At 40.3% G+C, this 17,234-nt stretch overlaps 2 protein-coding genes across 3 annotated transcripts; one reads left to right on the top strand and one right to left on the bottom strand.

Moving 5' to 3' along the window:
• Positions 1-1,315: 1,315 nt before the first annotated feature.
• On the top strand, positions 1,316-16,907 carry LOC123960978 (cell division cycle protein 20 homolog B-like). Of its 2 annotated transcripts, none has more exons than XM_046036044.1 (12): positions 1,316-1,503; positions 1,837-1,896; positions 8,505-8,721; positions 9,301-9,401; positions 10,167-10,218; positions 12,088-12,204; positions 13,136-13,353; positions 13,516-13,610; positions 14,158-14,386; positions 14,781-14,906; positions 15,025-15,148; positions 15,894-16,907. In XM_046036044.1, the coding sequence occupies exons 2-12, from the start codon at positions 1,843-1,845 to the stop codon at positions 15,989-15,991; spliced, it is 1,431 nt and encodes a 476-aa protein (XP_045892000.1). In that variant the 5' UTR covers positions 1,316-1,503; positions 1,837-1,842; the 3' UTR covers positions 15,992-16,907. The 2 variants fall into 2 exon arrangements, with proteins under 2 accessions (XP_045892000.1, XP_045892001.1); XM_046036045.1 differs by having other exon boundaries at positions 15,071-15,148.
• gpx8 (glutathione peroxidase 8 (putative)) lies at positions 3,149-6,359 on the bottom strand. The gene is made up of 3 exons (XM_046036047.1): positions 6,058-6,359; positions 5,634-5,895; positions 3,149-3,747 (listed from the first exon to the last, which is right to left on the bottom strand). The coding sequence occupies exons 1-3, from the start codon at positions 6,262-6,264 to the stop codon at positions 3,584-3,586; spliced, it is 633 nt and encodes a 210-aa protein (XP_045892003.1). The 5' UTR covers positions 6,265-6,359; the 3' UTR covers positions 3,149-3,583.
• Positions 16,908-17,234: the final 327 nt, after the last annotated feature.

The raw sequence follows: 17,234 nt of genomic DNA on the forward strand, positions 1-17,234 counted from the left end.
GATAACTATCAAAACTTAAATATGCCTTGACATTTCAGACCTACAACCTATTTGATTTGTGCTGATACGTGTGGATAAATGAATTGCCTGTGATCTGGATATTGGCCTCCGTGGATGCCTGCTTGAGGAGCTGTGATGGAGCTGCTGCCTGTCATTGAGAGCGCGCACCTGTCGCGCTGTTCCAAGCTCGAGCTCAGGGGGTGAGCGCATATGGAAGTGGCAGGTGGCATGAACGTGCGCTGCTCGCGCCGTTCAGCCCACTTACCGCCAGAGCAACTCATCATGAAATCGGTGTGGCCCGCGGACACACGGCCTCTTCCCGCAAAACACTGCGATTGTTAAACAGAGGAGCTGTTACAAGTATATGTCCCTGAATATTGAGAGCAGTTTCTCCAAAAGTAGCTAGGCTATTTATTGAATTAAATTGATTTTTAGTCTCTTTGATTGTTGATTTTTAATGTGTACATTACCTCAACTATAAACGATTTGAATTATTTTATTTTAGTAAGGCTAAGTAGCCTAATATTTCACTTAAGGACTAAAATTGCTGACCTATAAATTAAATATTTTGAATAGACTCTAGAATCTTTAATTTTCTAACATTTTTAATTTCAGTTTAATTGTAAGCTAATTAAAATATTTCAAGCCTACTTAACAACTAAAACAAATTATTAAGCTTATTTTGCAAAAATTGTAGAACGTGTAACTGCTACAATAGCTGCATTTTGTTTACATCGTAGCCTATTATCTGAAGGAGATTGTAAAAATGTTCTATTCAACAACAACAATGCACTGGTACAATAGTATTAGCATAAACTATTTATTAATATTAGCCTATTATTGTTTTTATGTCGATTATTATTGTGTCTTTTATCTTACGTAATTTCTGCCTATTATTGAAGTAAACTTTTTACAAAGAATAGCTACTATTATAAAGCCTAGTATTATATTTATATATAAATAGTCCGTTTAAGAGGTCTTGTCATTCCAAATAGGCCTATATAATAATGGCCTAATCATAATCATTGACATTGTTAGAATAATATTTTCTTCAGACCCAACAACAGAGGGTGGATGGGCTAATAGGCTGTCTTGTTTATAAACTGGCGTAAAGTGACATCTCCTGAAGAAATTAAAGTTGTCCACGTCTGAATTAGACTATTAACTTGTAACATGCTGCCGTCTCCACCTTTACAACATCGCGCGTTGCTCTTTTTCACTGTGTCTATTTGTTTCCAATAGAAACCAAGACGCGGAGGGAATCCCTTAACAGGAGTGCTTGGGGGGGGGACTCCAACGGCCAATAGCAGAGCATAGGCCGGTGCTTCCCGCTCCGCCGTCCGCCCGGGGAGGGTATTTAGGAGCTGAGCCCGTCCAGGAGAGCAGACGATAGGTGCATCGGGCACGACCGGGTCCTACAACAGGCTAAGAGGGACCGGAATGGTGTTTTAGATATGTAATAGAAACTGAAGATGCCTGAAAAGTGGAGATTCAAATGGCTGGGTGAGTAATTCATAAAATAGGCTAATATTAACAAAGAAATACCTTATAGGTTATTTCCTTACATCACTTATGATCTGTTGTTGCTGCTACCAGGGCAACCACTTCAAACTCTGAACACATGTCGGTGTCTGTTTGGTCTAACACTCACTGCAACCTGTGGCAACATATGTTGACTTATTTTACTGTAACACTAGGCTACTACGCATTATACCATTAATAAAACAATCCCAAATAATTATTTGAAGGAAAAAAATGTTGTTTAGCCTAATGGCAAGTTGGTTTTCATGATAATGAGCATCACCTTGACTGAAGTGTTTTTGTTTTCATCCCCAGGACAATATGAGGAGAATGCTGAGAGATTTTGTAGGAATGAGAAGACACCGCCCCTTCCAGGTAAGAGGGGAAGTACACTTTAAGGTTAACTGTGCTGGCTGTGTCCTCCCCTCCAGCATCTGAGCGGGTGGTGACAGTGTGGCAGTGTACTGCTGCTGGCTGTGCTATCCGACTGACAGCTGTCAGCTGCACTCCTCACTGCTGCCACCTCAAACCTCCTGCTGATGCTGCCACTTCACCTGTAAGATAATAAGCCAACGGTGGAATAAAGCTGCAATCGAAACAATAAACTCTACATTCAGTACAATGACAATCATTCAGCTCAACATCAGTTCAACACAGTCAAACCCGTGCATTTGCATCTATGGCAGGCCAGTGAGTTGTGACTGGCTGGGAGGCAGTGTAATGTTAGCTGACGTTTCTTTTACCCAGCTCACACTGCTCTGCTACCTTAACAGTTATATTTGACTATGCTTACTCATTTATTACTCATTCGGATCAAGAGATACAGGCACCCTACGGGACTTTGAGATGTTCAGAAAGTTTACACAGGAGGGAAGGAGGTTTATAGTGAAGTAGAGGCTGTCCAATTTATTTTCCGTCTTGATGTTATTGTCGCCTGACATAATTTTTAAGGCAAAGTTGGTTTTCAGCTGTCTTATTGTGGGTGGTTGTTAGGCAGTGTCTTGTTAGCTGGTTGATTCTGTGTGTGCCAGCTTACCTGCTGCTGCCCTCCAACTGTCCACTTAAATCCACACCGGCGCTCCAGGGTACTTCTGCAATTAACATGTAGGCTACTTCTTGCAATTAAGAACAGCAGGCTGGGTTTCACAAGTTCAGCTGTTGTGCATTTTATAAAAGAAGCTTTTTCTGCATTCAAAATGTGGACTCATTTATCAGTTAAGTCTTTTCTCACTTGCTTTTAAAACATAAATAGCCTGAACTAGTGGTGTGACGAGATCTGGCAATAGTACGGTCTCAGCATGGAGTGTGAGAGTGAACCTAGCACAGAAGATGCTCCCATCACTTTTAAATCGTTTGTGTGGCGGCACTACCCAGTGGAAATACAGGGTGGAAACATTAAACGCCAACAGAGTGACAGAATAATATGTAAGCAACACGTCAAAATGCACCTGCTTTTTTGCAAAGACTATTTTTCCAGTCATATATTTCATCACTGAAAATTTCTTAAAAATAGTGTTAAAATATCGTCTTGTTCTTGTGAACCCACACTTAGCTCATCTCATGAGCTCATCATGTTTAGCTCATCTCATGAGCTAAGTGTATCGTGAACAACAGATCTTAAATCAAATAAATATGAAATTGTTTTATTGTCGGATGGATGTTTCACAATTTGCTGAGCTCAAATCAGTCCAGAATGGGCCAAAATGATCACCTTATGAAATAGATTTAATGTAAACATTAGAAACGGATAGTTCAAAGCACAGACAAAAATCCAACATTTCAATGGCTAAACAATCCTTCTGCTGCAGAAGTGGTCATTATAAGGACTGTTCATCATGACTGTCATTATTAATCACAGGATGGTCCCCACATACACAAACACAAAGACTTCCATCGCCTAAAGCTAGTGGATCTTTTCACCCCGCATGTTTCTGGAGCGAGACATCGCCCAACCACACACATGGTGACCACACACACCGCTCAGTCCTTCCTTTGCTATCAAAGCACAGGAAACACCAACATAACGCACAGAGGTGTGTCCATTGTCTCTTGATAAGCTCCATCAAAGCTCCACCCGCTTCTTCAGGATGATTTCTCGCACCAACGCCGTGGCCTCTTCTCGAATGCTCTCCATGGGCTCGTCCATTCGCCAGTACCGGACCACTTTCCCCTCAGGATTAACCAGAAACTTCCAGAAGTTCCACTTTGGCATTTTCTGCACAGAATCTGAAACACATGACCGCACACTCATTAATAATACGTCTTACAATCTAGATTTAGCCACAAACGCTGATGATGCTCTACAGGTTCTCATGTCCAGAGCTTTAATGAACTTATGCTTAATATTGATCATCAGTGGTGGAATGCAACTAAGCACATTTACCCAAGCACTGCACTTAAGTACGAATTCGAAATACCCATGCTTTGAGAAATACAGTTTTATGGAACTATATCCTTCTACTCCACAACATCTCTGAGGCAAATATTATACTTTTTAATGAAGTATTAAGTTTTCCTTCATGGGCTGTGATTTCTCAACCCAGAAAGAACACAAAGCTGCAAACAGGGCTGTTTTTCTGAGCTCATGAAAACTGCGGTGCAGTTCTCACAGGACAGCGACGCTACAAACATACAACGATCTCATAGAAAATGATGCCTTGCTTTAGAATAAACTGCCCAACAGTACAAAAATTAGTTCAAATGAGTTCAACCTTGAACTGAAAAGCACTAAAATGCAACAGACACATTAAAGCAGCAGTAATATTAATCCAGATACATCATATGTAATAGTAAAACACTTGTACATAATACTTCATACTTTTACTTAAGTAAGGTTTTGAATGCATGATTTTTATTTGTAGTGGAGTATTTTCACAGTGTGGTGTTAGTACTTTTACTTAAGTAAAGGATCTGAATACTTCTTCCACCACTGACTGATTTATATCAGATAAAATCAAACCCCAACCTCATAGCAGCTGATGTCAAAGTTAAAGATATGGCTTTTTACTACTATCAAATAGGAGTGGGTGATAGATAAAATAGGTATCAATCGAGATATAGTAGATTTCACTGAAAAGCAATTGGGAAACTGGATAAAATAACCAGATGTGTATGGCTGATACAGCAAACTTAATACAGGGAGAAATCAAGTTCCCTCATCACAAAATTTCAGACAGGTGACACATTTATATGATCTGATGGTATGTATCGCCGACATATCTGATAACATTCACACACTGAATGTTACTACTGAATATACTACGGCAGAGAAAATGTTTACATTTCTGAAGTCACTGGGATGTACAATCTGCAGCTGCTTCATTATCCAATAATGTTGGTTGTTATTTTAGCAGAGCTGTAAGGTGCTAAAATGAGATGTCACACCTATTAACCTCAATTTAAACTCTATTTGGGTGCAAGAGCTACACACAAAATCACAAGTCAACACCTTTACCAACATAACTATGGGTTTACAGATTTGTTTTTACGGAGGAAGCACAATTACAAATTTTGTGTGAGACATGAGTTATTTCTGGAGGGAAGACGTTAGTAAAGAAAAAAACAAACTTAGTAAAATAGATGTAAAATATCAAACGTGCAAACTTTCATTGTGAATTTATAAAAAAATAAAAAATAGGGCCTACCACGGATGCTGAAATAACTGTTGAACAACCAACAGAATAAAGAATAGCAGCACCAATATGCACCAATATTTGTGTTGCATTACTTGCAGGCATCAATACTCCGAATCCGCATTTAAAATGTGGTTAAATCTATCAGTTAAGACTTTTTTAATCTTTCTTTTAAAACATAAACAGCCTAGGGGTGTGATGAAAAATATAAATTTGACAGATCACTTGATCTTAAAAATAACATTTAGCTGCAGCCCCATGGGAAAGTGTGATGCAGTGAAAGTTCAGCCTGTACTTCCTGGCCATAAAGTGTAGCCATAAATAAATACAAGAATAATCGTTTTTACTTGAACAAAATGCAAATATAGCCTTTAACCATAGCGATGGTGTAGTGTCCCTCCAAATATCTGTGCAGTGTTGTCTTTCTTTAAAATATTAAGTGTCCAGCAGACAGATGTGGTGAGGTATATTTCTGCCTACCTGTGAGGAATTTGAAGGCAGGGTCAGCCTCTGAGCCCATTATTTTGATCCTGCTGAAGAAGTGGAAGGTGACCCCGTAGGTGGACTTGGCGAAAGCCTCGATGTCCCGGCTGGTCCCGGTCTCTGTGTCCCCGAACTGACCGCACGGGAAGGCCAGGACGTTGAAGTGAGAAGTGCCCAGCTCGCGGTGGAGCTCCTGCAGAAACATGTAGTTCGCCTCCGTCTGCTCGCTGTGACTCGCCACGTTTACAACCAAAGACGCCTTAGGAGGAGGGTGAACAGGGTGTAATTATGTTACAAAAAATCATATAAAAAAGTAATGTTATGCATTGAAACCCAGCCCTCAAAGGACTCTTGATAACTTGGACGAAGTTTGCACAGATTTCCTCTCAAAGTGAAATGTCTGGTAATGATGTGGACTTACTTTTCCTCGGTACTTCTCCAGGGAAACCGTCCTCCCTTTCGCGTCTTTGACCTCGAAAGAATAAAAATCCTTTGGTTTTCTCAGCTTCACCAGTTGCGTCTGCAGGAGGAATAAACAGCCCACACCGACTGTCATGCTCAACAGTAGCGTTAACCTTTTTGCTTTTGGGTTGGAGGACTTGGCAGGGTAACCCCCTAAGGCCTCCATCTTGGAGGGGGAAGAACGAGCCGCAGTCGGAGAGAGGGGTGGGGGGGCTCCTCCTGCCGAAAGTCTTGGAGCTGAGTACAGTCTGACAATGCCGGAAGCTAGGCACTAGTCCCTTCAAAATAAGAGGACAAAAACAAAAGCCATGGAGCCTTTCTATTGTGAAGCCCAGCTGTTCTCAAACAGTAGGATTTTTGTTTTTAGCTGTTTACAGAAACATTAGGCTACAGAAAGTCTGTGAAACCCATGACCAAAATTGTCATAGTTCTGTCTTTGTAAATGGATGGAATTGTTAAAATCAGTTATTCTCCTTTTGCTGGGGACTCCTCATAACCCTCAGTGACCCCTGGGGGTCCCTGGACCCCACTCGAGAACCACTGGTGTTAGCCCACCAGGTTTTTGGTTCAAACCCCGGTTGCCCCGGCCTTTCTGTGTGTGGCCCTGCGATGGACTGGCGACCTGTCCAGGGTGTACCCCTCCTTTCGCCCGATATCAGCTGGGATTGGCTCCAGCCCCCTGCGACCCTGCACGCAGGAAAAGCGGTTGGCGATGGATGGATATAATTTCTGAAATTAACTGTGTATTAATCAGCATAAACTTTTAACACAAAATTGTTCTGCTGGATCAATCTAGTTTTAATTAGAATTGTTAACAAATCTTTATTTTTTATTTTTTTGCAATTTGTCACTATTGGTGATTGTCCACAAATATGTGTTCCTATTTCTGGTAGCCATGAACATCATAGCAACCAATCAAAACAGCCTGGCAAACCCATAGCACTAGCTACCACCTAGAAACAATCCCAAACACTTAAGAGACAACTCAGCAAACACAAATGACCTTGCGACCTACTTAGCAACCACTTCACGAATAACTGCAGTGGTGGAAGACGTACGCAGATATTTGTCTGCTTTGTCTATATATGTGTATGTATAGGGTGTTTAATTAAACCAAACTTTGCCCTCAGACATAACACAAAACCACACACACTACAACACATTTTTACACACTGGTGAGATAAATTCAAAACAAAACTACAAAAATTGGTTATTAGTAATGTTGCTTATGGTTCTCCCCCTCAAAAACCTTTTCACATGATCAACAAAGCAAAAGGAATAACAAATGTAAACATTTGCATTTGCAACATTGCATTTTTTATTCCTTAGTGTACTATACAGTACAACACGCCAAACAACAAATTATTCTGCCCCAGCGTCCCGTCTTTGGTCTGGGACAGGACAGAGATTCTCGTCCTCCACCTCCCTCTCCACCTCCTACTACTCCTCATCTTCCTCCTATCCCATCTCCTCCTCCAACTTCTACTGTTCCTCTTCCTCCTCCTCCTCCTCTATGGTGTCCTCTACCTCTTCCTTCAGATTTCTCTGGATCCATTGTTCCAAAACTGAATGAACTGACTCTGGCCCTTTTATCTAGGCTATTTATTGAAGGTTCTGATTGGTGTGTTATCACTTTTGACTGTTTGTGTTTCCACCTGGGTAGGTGTGTGCTAATTGAGCTCAACCTATGCTGACTGAGCAATATTGAATGTTAATGATTTCTCAATGATCACATGCTGTTGGCAATGAGAAATGAAGGGATTTGAGTGTAGTGTTTAGAGAAATGGGTATGCTATTTGAAAAATGCAGTTATGGTTTTAAAATTTTAGTTTAATAGCCTGGTTATAGTGTTTAAGCAATTAAGAGAAACTGTAAAATATACTACCATATAAAATAAAATAAATCAATATATACAGTTATTTATATTCATATATACATACATGTATAGACACCACAGATATTCTGCAGAGCATTTTTATAGTTTTTGTCTGGGAGAATGTAAGTAGCAGCAAAAATATATGATAATATGGTTTCATCTTCACTATAAAACCTGACATTTGGGAAATAGTGTCCATCTTGACTGTGTTTGAGCACCAAGCATCATCAATGTAAAACACAGAGTCTCTCATCTTACCGGAGTCTTGCACCTTAAATCTTGATATTTATCTTAACAGTAGCAATACTACAGTGTAAAATTACTTTTTACATACATTTATTGTAATGTAGCCCCCCCAAGGCCATTACAATGCTTTTGCTTTGAAAGTTTTAACAGGAAGTTAAGCTCTTTAAATGTTGCCTACTTGACACTAGTGAAGTGTGTTTTAAATTTGTAGAGAAATTACGTTTGTGTCGGTTTGCAGTATTTTTTGTAAAAAATTATTACTATTATTATTATTGTTTTCTCAGGGTCTAAACGACGCCCACCACACACCGTACAAGCGGTTCAGGAGGCGGATCACTCAAAGGAGCAGCAGTCAGGATCCTGCTGCGAGTACACCGCTGGTTACTGGGCGGCAGTGTGAGCCAGGCTTTGAGTTTGATGCAGTCTGTCAGAGACTAGAGCTGGATTCTCCATCGAGACACCATGAACCAGAAGAGAGAGACCTACACGGAAACCGTCAAGGTATTATTTTAACAACACACCACATCAGAGAAGAATGTGGAAATAACTATATAAGTATAGGGAAGAAGAACAAAAATATATAGCATACTTTTAATTCAGGCTTACATGCAAATTTTTTTAAGACGGATTGTAATCAATTCATTGAAACAAATTAGCTATTTACCTAGGTAAATATTTAGGTAATGTATGTGTACTTTTATATTACCACATTTGAGGGCTGAGTACTAAACATACATATATATGCCTTTTCAGTGGATAAAATAAACATAGGCTGAAATTTGTACAATCTCCTGTAACGGTATCAGCATTGGCTCCAAAATCCAATATCAGTCAAGATGAAAAAGCAGTTTGCAAACTACAAATGTATTTTGGTTTTGTTGTTCAAATACAATACTTATTAAATACTCCAATCCTAAACGAGTAATAGTTCCTTGTAGGGCTACAGCTCCAAACCCACATCCATTCTTAGTTATCTTCACCATTATGTTCAGCTGTGTCACTATGTGATGCAGCATTGCAGCACAGTCTTGTGATTCAAGGTGAATGTGCTGTAATGTTTTCTGTGCCTGTCCCAATTAGAGACAGCATTGGCAGGAGGTGTTTCCCACTGTGGAGCTGCTACATCACCATGCACCATTTCTGCCAGGGGAAGCCATGCAACAGAAAATGCCCCAAAACAGGTTTGTTTAAGGAACCTGCATCTGTGGTACTGTAAAAAATCCATTTGTTTGTGTCTTTCCTGTACCACCTGTACTTCTTTATACAAGATACTTGAGGTGAAATTTTAAAAAGCTGTGAGATTACTTAAGGTCAAAAACGTAATAACCAAACAACACAAAAGATTGATGGGCACTGTGCTCCCAAACTTGGACATAGTGTGTGCTAGCCATCTACACAAGAAAACATTAGTAAGGACCCAACCCACCCCGGTCACAGTCTGTTTGTCACTTGCTATAGTGGAAAAGATATAGAGCAATCAAAGTCCAATCTAAAAGACTGAGGAACAGCTTCTTCCCCAGAGCTGGAGCCTCCATCACCCCTCACTGTTGAGCACTTAGGTAAATTTGGTAAAATTAAATTTTACCAAGTTAATTCCATTCCATTTATTAAGTATAGATGGGGGATGCTACCTCATCATATTTATTTTGTTTATTTATCTTGTTTTCTATTGCTACTGGTCTTTGAGAGTTACCAAACGTAAGTTCAATGTGTACCTACAATGGCAAAGTGTCGTATCTTATCTTATAACCCAGTTGTATCCTCACAGCTAAAATAAGGATAACGCAGTTATTACTAAAGGAGGTTAGCGTCATTATACTTCAAAATACATAAAATAATGGACAAACTTGGCCTGAAAAACGTGGCACAATCACTTCTAATGCTCTTGATGAAATCAATATTCATGTAAAACACTGAATCTATAAATAGTCCTTTACTTTTTGCAGGGATGGGTGTGGAGAGCTGGAGTCCAAGAACATGGAAATGCCCCACAGTCTGGTACTGCATAAATGTTTTTTTCTTTTGCTACATGAAGAATTATCTGAATGACATGTAGTGATACTGCATGATATCACACCAGGAAACGTAAAGTAACAGAAACTACTGGAAGACTGAGAAAGGTCTATGTTAATGTTGTGTTTGCTGATGACATTATCTCATGTGATAAATACTTTCTCTGTCTCCGGGAACCTTCCCAACTACTTTCAAAAGGGCTTGGGTTTACACCCCTTCTCAAAAAACCCTCCCTCAACCCTGCTATTCGCCAGTATCACATCTACCATTTCTATCCAAAGCTATCGAACAGGCAGTCTTCAGACAAGTCTCAGAATTCTTCTCGTGGAATATCAGTCTGGTTTTATGAGTGTCCACTCTCCTGAAACGGCTCTGCTCTCTGTGACAGAAGCCCTAAAGTCAGCTAGAGCTGCAGCCCAGTCCTCGGTTCTTATCCTGCTTGACCTATCAGCTGTCTTTGACACAGTCAATCACAGGATCCTGCTGTCCACACACACAGCAATGAGCTTCTCGGGCAAAGCACTCCTGTGGTTTGAATCCTACCTCTCTGGGCATTCCTACAATGTGTCGTGGCAAAGACAGTTGTCCTCCTCTCACTGCCTCTCCACAGGGAGTGCCCCAAGGCTCAGTGCTAGGGCCTCTTCTCTCAGTTTACTCCAACTCACTGGGGCTGATCATTCCCTTGCATGGCTTCTCTTACCACTGCCATGCAGATGACATGCAACTTTACCTATCCTTCCAGCCAGACGACCCCACCTCCTTGGCACGGATCACGGACATGTCTTTTTGGATGAAGGCTTGCCACCTTCAGTTAAACCTCTCTAAGACTGAACTCTTGGTCATTTCAGCCAAGCAATCTATCCACCATAAGATCAAACTACAAATTGGCTCCTCAACCATCACTCCAACCAGGGTGATGAAAAACTTGGTGGTCATGATTGATGACCAAATGTCCTTTTCAGACCATGTTGCTGCTGCTCTCGGTCGTGCCACTTTGCTCTATACAATATAAGAAAAATCACGACCTACCTTACTCAGTACGCCACCCAGCTTCTGGTACAGGCCATGGTTATCTCTCACCTCGACTACTGCAATGCCCTCCTAGTGGGTCTTCCAACTAGTGCAGTGAAAAACCTACAAGTGGATCAGAACGTAGCAGTGCATCTGGTTTTTGATAAACCCAATGGCCTCCCGAATCAAATTCAAGTCACTATTGCGTGAACACAGGGTCTGCACCCATCTACCTAAACTTCATCATACAAGCTTACGTTCCTTCTCAGCCACTGCGCTCCTCCAACAAGCTACCACATGCCATCAGAGCAGGGGTGTCTGTCTCTAACTTCAAGAAGCTCTGAAAACTCACCACTTCAAAGAACACTTTTTCTTATAACATCTCTAACCCCTAACCTCTAACATGCATGTCCTGTGCTCTGCTTCTTCTATCTCCCTACAATTCTTTTGTATTGATTGCACCTTTTTTTCTTCCTCTAGATATTTACCCCATTGATGCCATACGTGCTATTGGCTCGCACAAGTATTTATTGCTGCGCTTACTAGTATGTATTGTTTCTCAAATGTAAATTGCTTTGGATTAAAGTGTCTTCCAAATGAGTAAATGGAAATGGAAATCTCTAATGGGATAAGCAGGCATTAATCCTGTAAAGCTTCTGGAGGTTTAACACAAAGAATACGGCATTAGATATAAAAGTGTGATGGAAATCATTGTTTAAGTCTCCGTAACCAAGTCATCAAAGGACAACTCTTTTTCCAAAACACATTAACTAACACACATTTATTGTATTTCTACAATTGTTTTGTGTAACTGTGATTTTACATGATATTTTTCCATTGCAGGTTCTGATGGCAGAGGACATGACTTACATCCATTTGCTGCTCTGGACAAAGCTTCTGTGGGTCTGCCAGGAAAGCCACTGATGAAGCTGGCGGCACCGTCACTGCTGAACGACTACTGTAAGTGAAGATACAAATCCTGCATTACTCCCACAGAAGAAAACTTCTGGATCTTTGGAATTTACAATTATACAAACAAACACACACACACACATACATATATATATATATATATGTATAGAGAGAGAGAGAGAGAGAGAGAGAGAGAGAGAGAGAGAGAGAGAGATCTACACATACTCATTTTCAGATGATACTTTTCCATGCACCCCCTGTGTCTGCATATCTTTCTTATTGCAGTACAAAAAAACACTTAATCAGCAACACACACTTTTCCAGTGTAGGACCAAGTGAGTATAGGTTTATTCCAATACATATAGCCTACACGCCTCGCATTGACTCACCAACTCCATCCAAGAATCACAAGTGGTCACCCACGTACCACTGACGATACTGAGCAACTTGGGTAATGTTTAAATTCAACAATTCAAACTGTATATACATCGATATATGGTATTTTATGAGCTTATGAAATATAATGTGTCTCAATTTCACCACTTTTAAGCCAACAAAATAATACAGAATAAAGTCATCAGCATTTGTTCCCCAGAATTACTGCATATTGGCAGGAGTGGAGAAGGCTTTAAAACAGGATTTTGAGTATCATGGTAATTTAACAATGAATACATTTCAGTTTAAGCAATGACTAAACAAAATATGACAAATCCAGACCTTTGGTTTCTGGTCAAAATTATTTGATGGTGGTGGGGTGTGTGTTGGGGGAACTCCTAACGGCCCTGTACCTAAGTTTTAAAGAGTCAGTCAGAAGATCCTACTCTCTCTTTTTCTGACCTTCATAAGGACACTGTTTAAATAATCAGATAAAAATGTTTAACGATTAATGAACACATCACCGAACATCATATGTGACCACCAATGTGTTCCGTTTGTAGCCTCTGTAGTCCTTCTCTTTTTTCCATCTCCTCCCCTTCAGACACTAATCTTCTCGACTGCAGTTGTAATGGTATGATCGCATTAGCACTGGGCTCTTCTGTTTACATTTGGAATTCAGAAAGTCGTGCTCCAGTGGGATATCTGAGTCCAAGTCCACAACCAGGAGGGCTATACTGTCAGACTTCATCCGTCTCATGTCTGTGCTGGAGCAGAGATGGGAGAGCTCTCTGCATTGGGACCAGGTGGGGGGAGATACAGGTAAATGCTCTGGAGCTTAAAGTAAATGAGCGCATTGATGGTGGAAAGTGATTCATACAAACTGTGCTATGGGGGTCCTGCGCGAGGGGAAGTGTAACACCTAGATGAATCAGCAGTTTGTGGCAGTTTGTGGTGACTCTGTCTCTCTCTTTGACTCTTTAGTTGTGGGATGTTGACCACGAGAAAAATGTGAGGTGTCTGCCATCACACCTGTCTGCGGTCAGAGCTCTTTCTTGGAAACAGCAGTTACTCAGCAGGTATGTGTGGTCAGTATACTAAACACAACATGAAGGTAATAAAAACGTTCAGTGTCATTCTTACACATCTGTCTCATCCCATGTCAACTATCGTAACTCCCCCTTCACCTGCCTCAGCAAAGCCGCTCTGGATTGTTTACAAAAATCCAGCTGAAGGTATTTGTGATCACTTATAGAGCTCTGGACACTGTGGACCCTGTGTCATTTTCTAAATCCTACTTACTCTCATTTGAAATAATTTCTATTTTATGGTGTTTTATTCTTCCTAAGTGTAATATGTCAATAATTTATGTTGGTTGCCTTATTTATTTTGTGAAGCTTTGTGAGGTTTTGCTTTTGATAGGTGCTATAAAAATAAAGTTATTTACTTTCTTCTTAACTCTATAATTCTTCATTAAAGCAGGACTGACACAGGAAACCATTTGGTTTTCATCCACTTCCAAATTTATACTGGTTTAATGCAATAGCAAAAGGAATTGTAACCTGTATAAAAAGGGCATCACAGTTAGTATCAATATGAAGCATGCCGTATTCATCTCTCTTACAGCGGCTGTGTTCTCGGGCATATCCACCACCTTGACACTCGTGTTCCCACACTTCTGGTGGGCGCAGCCGTCCATGAGGAGGGGATCTGCAGCCTTCAGTGGTCACCAGGAGATGACTGGCTGGCCAGCGGCTCCACAGGGGGCCATCTCTGTATATGGGATAGTGACGTCGCGGGGCCCACAAAGGCACGCCAGCCAATCACTACAATGAAACAGCCCAGCACCGTTAAGGTCAGCTTCTGCTTCGTGATTGGGACTTTCTAGGGAAATTTAAACACTGCTGCATGTGCTTGGTATTCTGTATTTGTAATCAACTGATCACTTTGCTGAGATCTATTTTCGCTTTGACATTAAAGTTTTTTTTGGAGGACTGACACAACCGTAACCACATAATTGCAAGCAGCTGCGCATTCTGTTGTATGACATGATGATGGTGATTATTAATCTTGTCTTGTGCAAACTTGAGTGGCATGATACTGGTTGATAAGGGTTTAGCTGTTGTTATACAGATGTTTAAAAGAAAATACTGTCAGTTGATCCTGCAGCTATTCACTGGGAGGTCTACTTTAAAAACTGGACAACCTGCTGACCATTGTGTGTGCATTCATTGTGTTTGCGTGTTTAGGCGATGGCATGGTGTCCATGGCAGAGAAAGATGATTGCTACAGGAGGGGGATGGAAAGATGGAGAGCTGAGAATCTGGAACACAGAGCCGGGGACTTGTGTGACTTCTGCTGACACAAATTCACAGGTGTTTATGAAAGTTTATCTCTTATATGAGTGTACATATACTTCAAATTCATCAAAGTAGATTTTTTTAAATTGTGTATAAATATCGAACAGACTACTCCAAATGACTCCAATTGCAGATATGTTCCCTTCGATGGGCTAAAGAGAGACGATATCTGGTCACAGGTCATGGCCTTCCGCATCACCAAGTCACCTGCTGGACCTGGGAGTTTCCCTCCCTGAGCCCCATCTACCAGCTTACAGGTTAGAGAAACTGACACACAACCACAGCCAAATATTTCTGTTTAACACATTCACAACAGCCTCAAAGGAATAAACGTATTGCATCATTATACATGCTGACTAATAATAATAAAGTGGTGTCAATGTGACGGTTGGACCTGTCATCCATTGTTCAGATGTTTAATTAGCATTTTGTGCTGACTCATTCGGGTCCTGGGCTTCCAGTGAGTACGAAACTATGAAATTGAACCCATCAAAAGTCATTACGTTTGATGTGAGATGTCACAGTTTCCTGAGGTATTGTGAATCGCAGAAGAAAGAAAGACTAGACATTTATGACTCTAAATGCTCATTTCATTTGTGTTATTCATTTACTCACAAATTGCAGTTACTCTAGTGATGATATAGAGCCAGACAATCAGGAGGAATTGCCATTATTCAGTCATTGTGTTCATCTTGGCTGTTTTCTATTTCGGTAAAGTGGGAGGTGGGGGGCATATCTGGTATCTGGTTGTGGTTGCCAGAAGAAGTGCTTTTGCTTTTCACATCAAACGAAGAAATATGAAGCTAGACTCTTTGAGACTCCTTTTTCATTTGTAATGTCCTGAACTTTTTGTATTTCTTCATTATTTACTGTAATGAATGTGAGGCGTATGCATTGATATATGCATTTATAGTGGTGAAAATATACACTGAGATGCCTCTGTTTTATGTGGGAAAGAAGGTATTTAAAAGTCAAAATTCAGACATGTTGTTGTTTTTTCAGGTCATTCTCATCGAATCCTACACTTGGCCTTAAACCCTGACAGTACTCAAATTTTCTCTGCTGGAGCGGACCAGTGCCTTCACATCTGGGACATGTAATTATCAACATCACTAATCATAGACAGTGACTGTTGTTGGGGTCTGGTCAGATCTATGTAAAACTTGCGGCTCACTTTCTTGGTAGAGTGATAGTGTAGAGAATGCACATTTCCTGATCTCTGCCCTGAACTAACCACAAATACAAAGCAAAGTACGATTACCACATACAAACGTATCACCCTAAAATACTTCATGCACCACGAATATCAGTCTCTTGTAGGGCAAAATAACACATTAAGAATTTACTCCTTTTTTTAGGTTTTACTTTTTGATGGTTGAGGTATGGATAACAGGGCATTCATGTGAAAATAGAAAAGAAAATACCTCAAATAACAGACACAAAGTTATCCTCTTATCACACACCAACAAGACTAAAAAAACAACATAACATCCGGTGGTAAGATGACATAGCTCTATTACGCAAACAAATACGTATAGTTGTCAGACAAGAAGGCAAGTCTATAAAAATGTTGATGATTTAAAAGCTGAGACAGTGCCAGTAGAACAAATACTAACCGGTGGACAGCTCTAAAGTCCAGGTGCCAGCACAGGAAAAACTTGATCATCTCTTGACTTTAACCTGACTTCAAGCTGCCTTTTTCCTCTGATGTGAAAGCCTTGTATACACCTTAGATACTGAACAGGATTTTAAAACAAATTCTAGGGTTCCATGAAAAGAAGCTCGACTTTGTGTTTAGGCTCAGGAGAATGTTTTCATGCAATTTTTCATTGTTGTTGAAGCTATCACTTTGCTCACTACGAAATCAAATACTGTGCACATGCGACTAATTACCATTTAATTATTTCTTTCTTTCTTATGTAATTTCTCTGATCTTTGGTTTCATGTATGTTATCCCCCTTGTCTCAGCTCCTGAGATATGTAACCCAATAAACACTGATAAATGTGGAAGTTAAACTGAGTCTGGGGGCTTTATTCTCGCCTACTGCCTGTCAGATTAAAGTTGATTGTTTTCTGGCTCCCTCTTTATCAGACTAATCTGGTTTTACTTGACATTTGTAACAGATAAAACAGAGTTATTGTAATTTCTAACAGATAAAACAGAGTTATTTTAAAAGTTAGGTAGTGACAGCAGTTGCACTTAACACAGAAAACAGAGTAAAGTCTTCCTGGCGAAGACCTGTGTATTGAAAGATGTCTCACTTGCAAGTATGTCACCAGACTAGAGTTGAGAAAACACTTTGTGCAATAGTGGTTAAGACTTCTCTTAAAAGGAAATGAAAG

Source organism: Micropterus dolomieu, linkage group LG21 (genome assembly GCF_021292245.1).
Source record: "Micropterus dolomieu isolate WLL.071019.BEF.003 ecotype Adirondacks linkage group LG21, ASM2129224v1, whole genome shotgun sequence".
NCBI lineage: Eukaryota > Metazoa > Chordata > Actinopteri > Centrarchiformes > Centrarchidae > Micropterus > Micropterus dolomieu.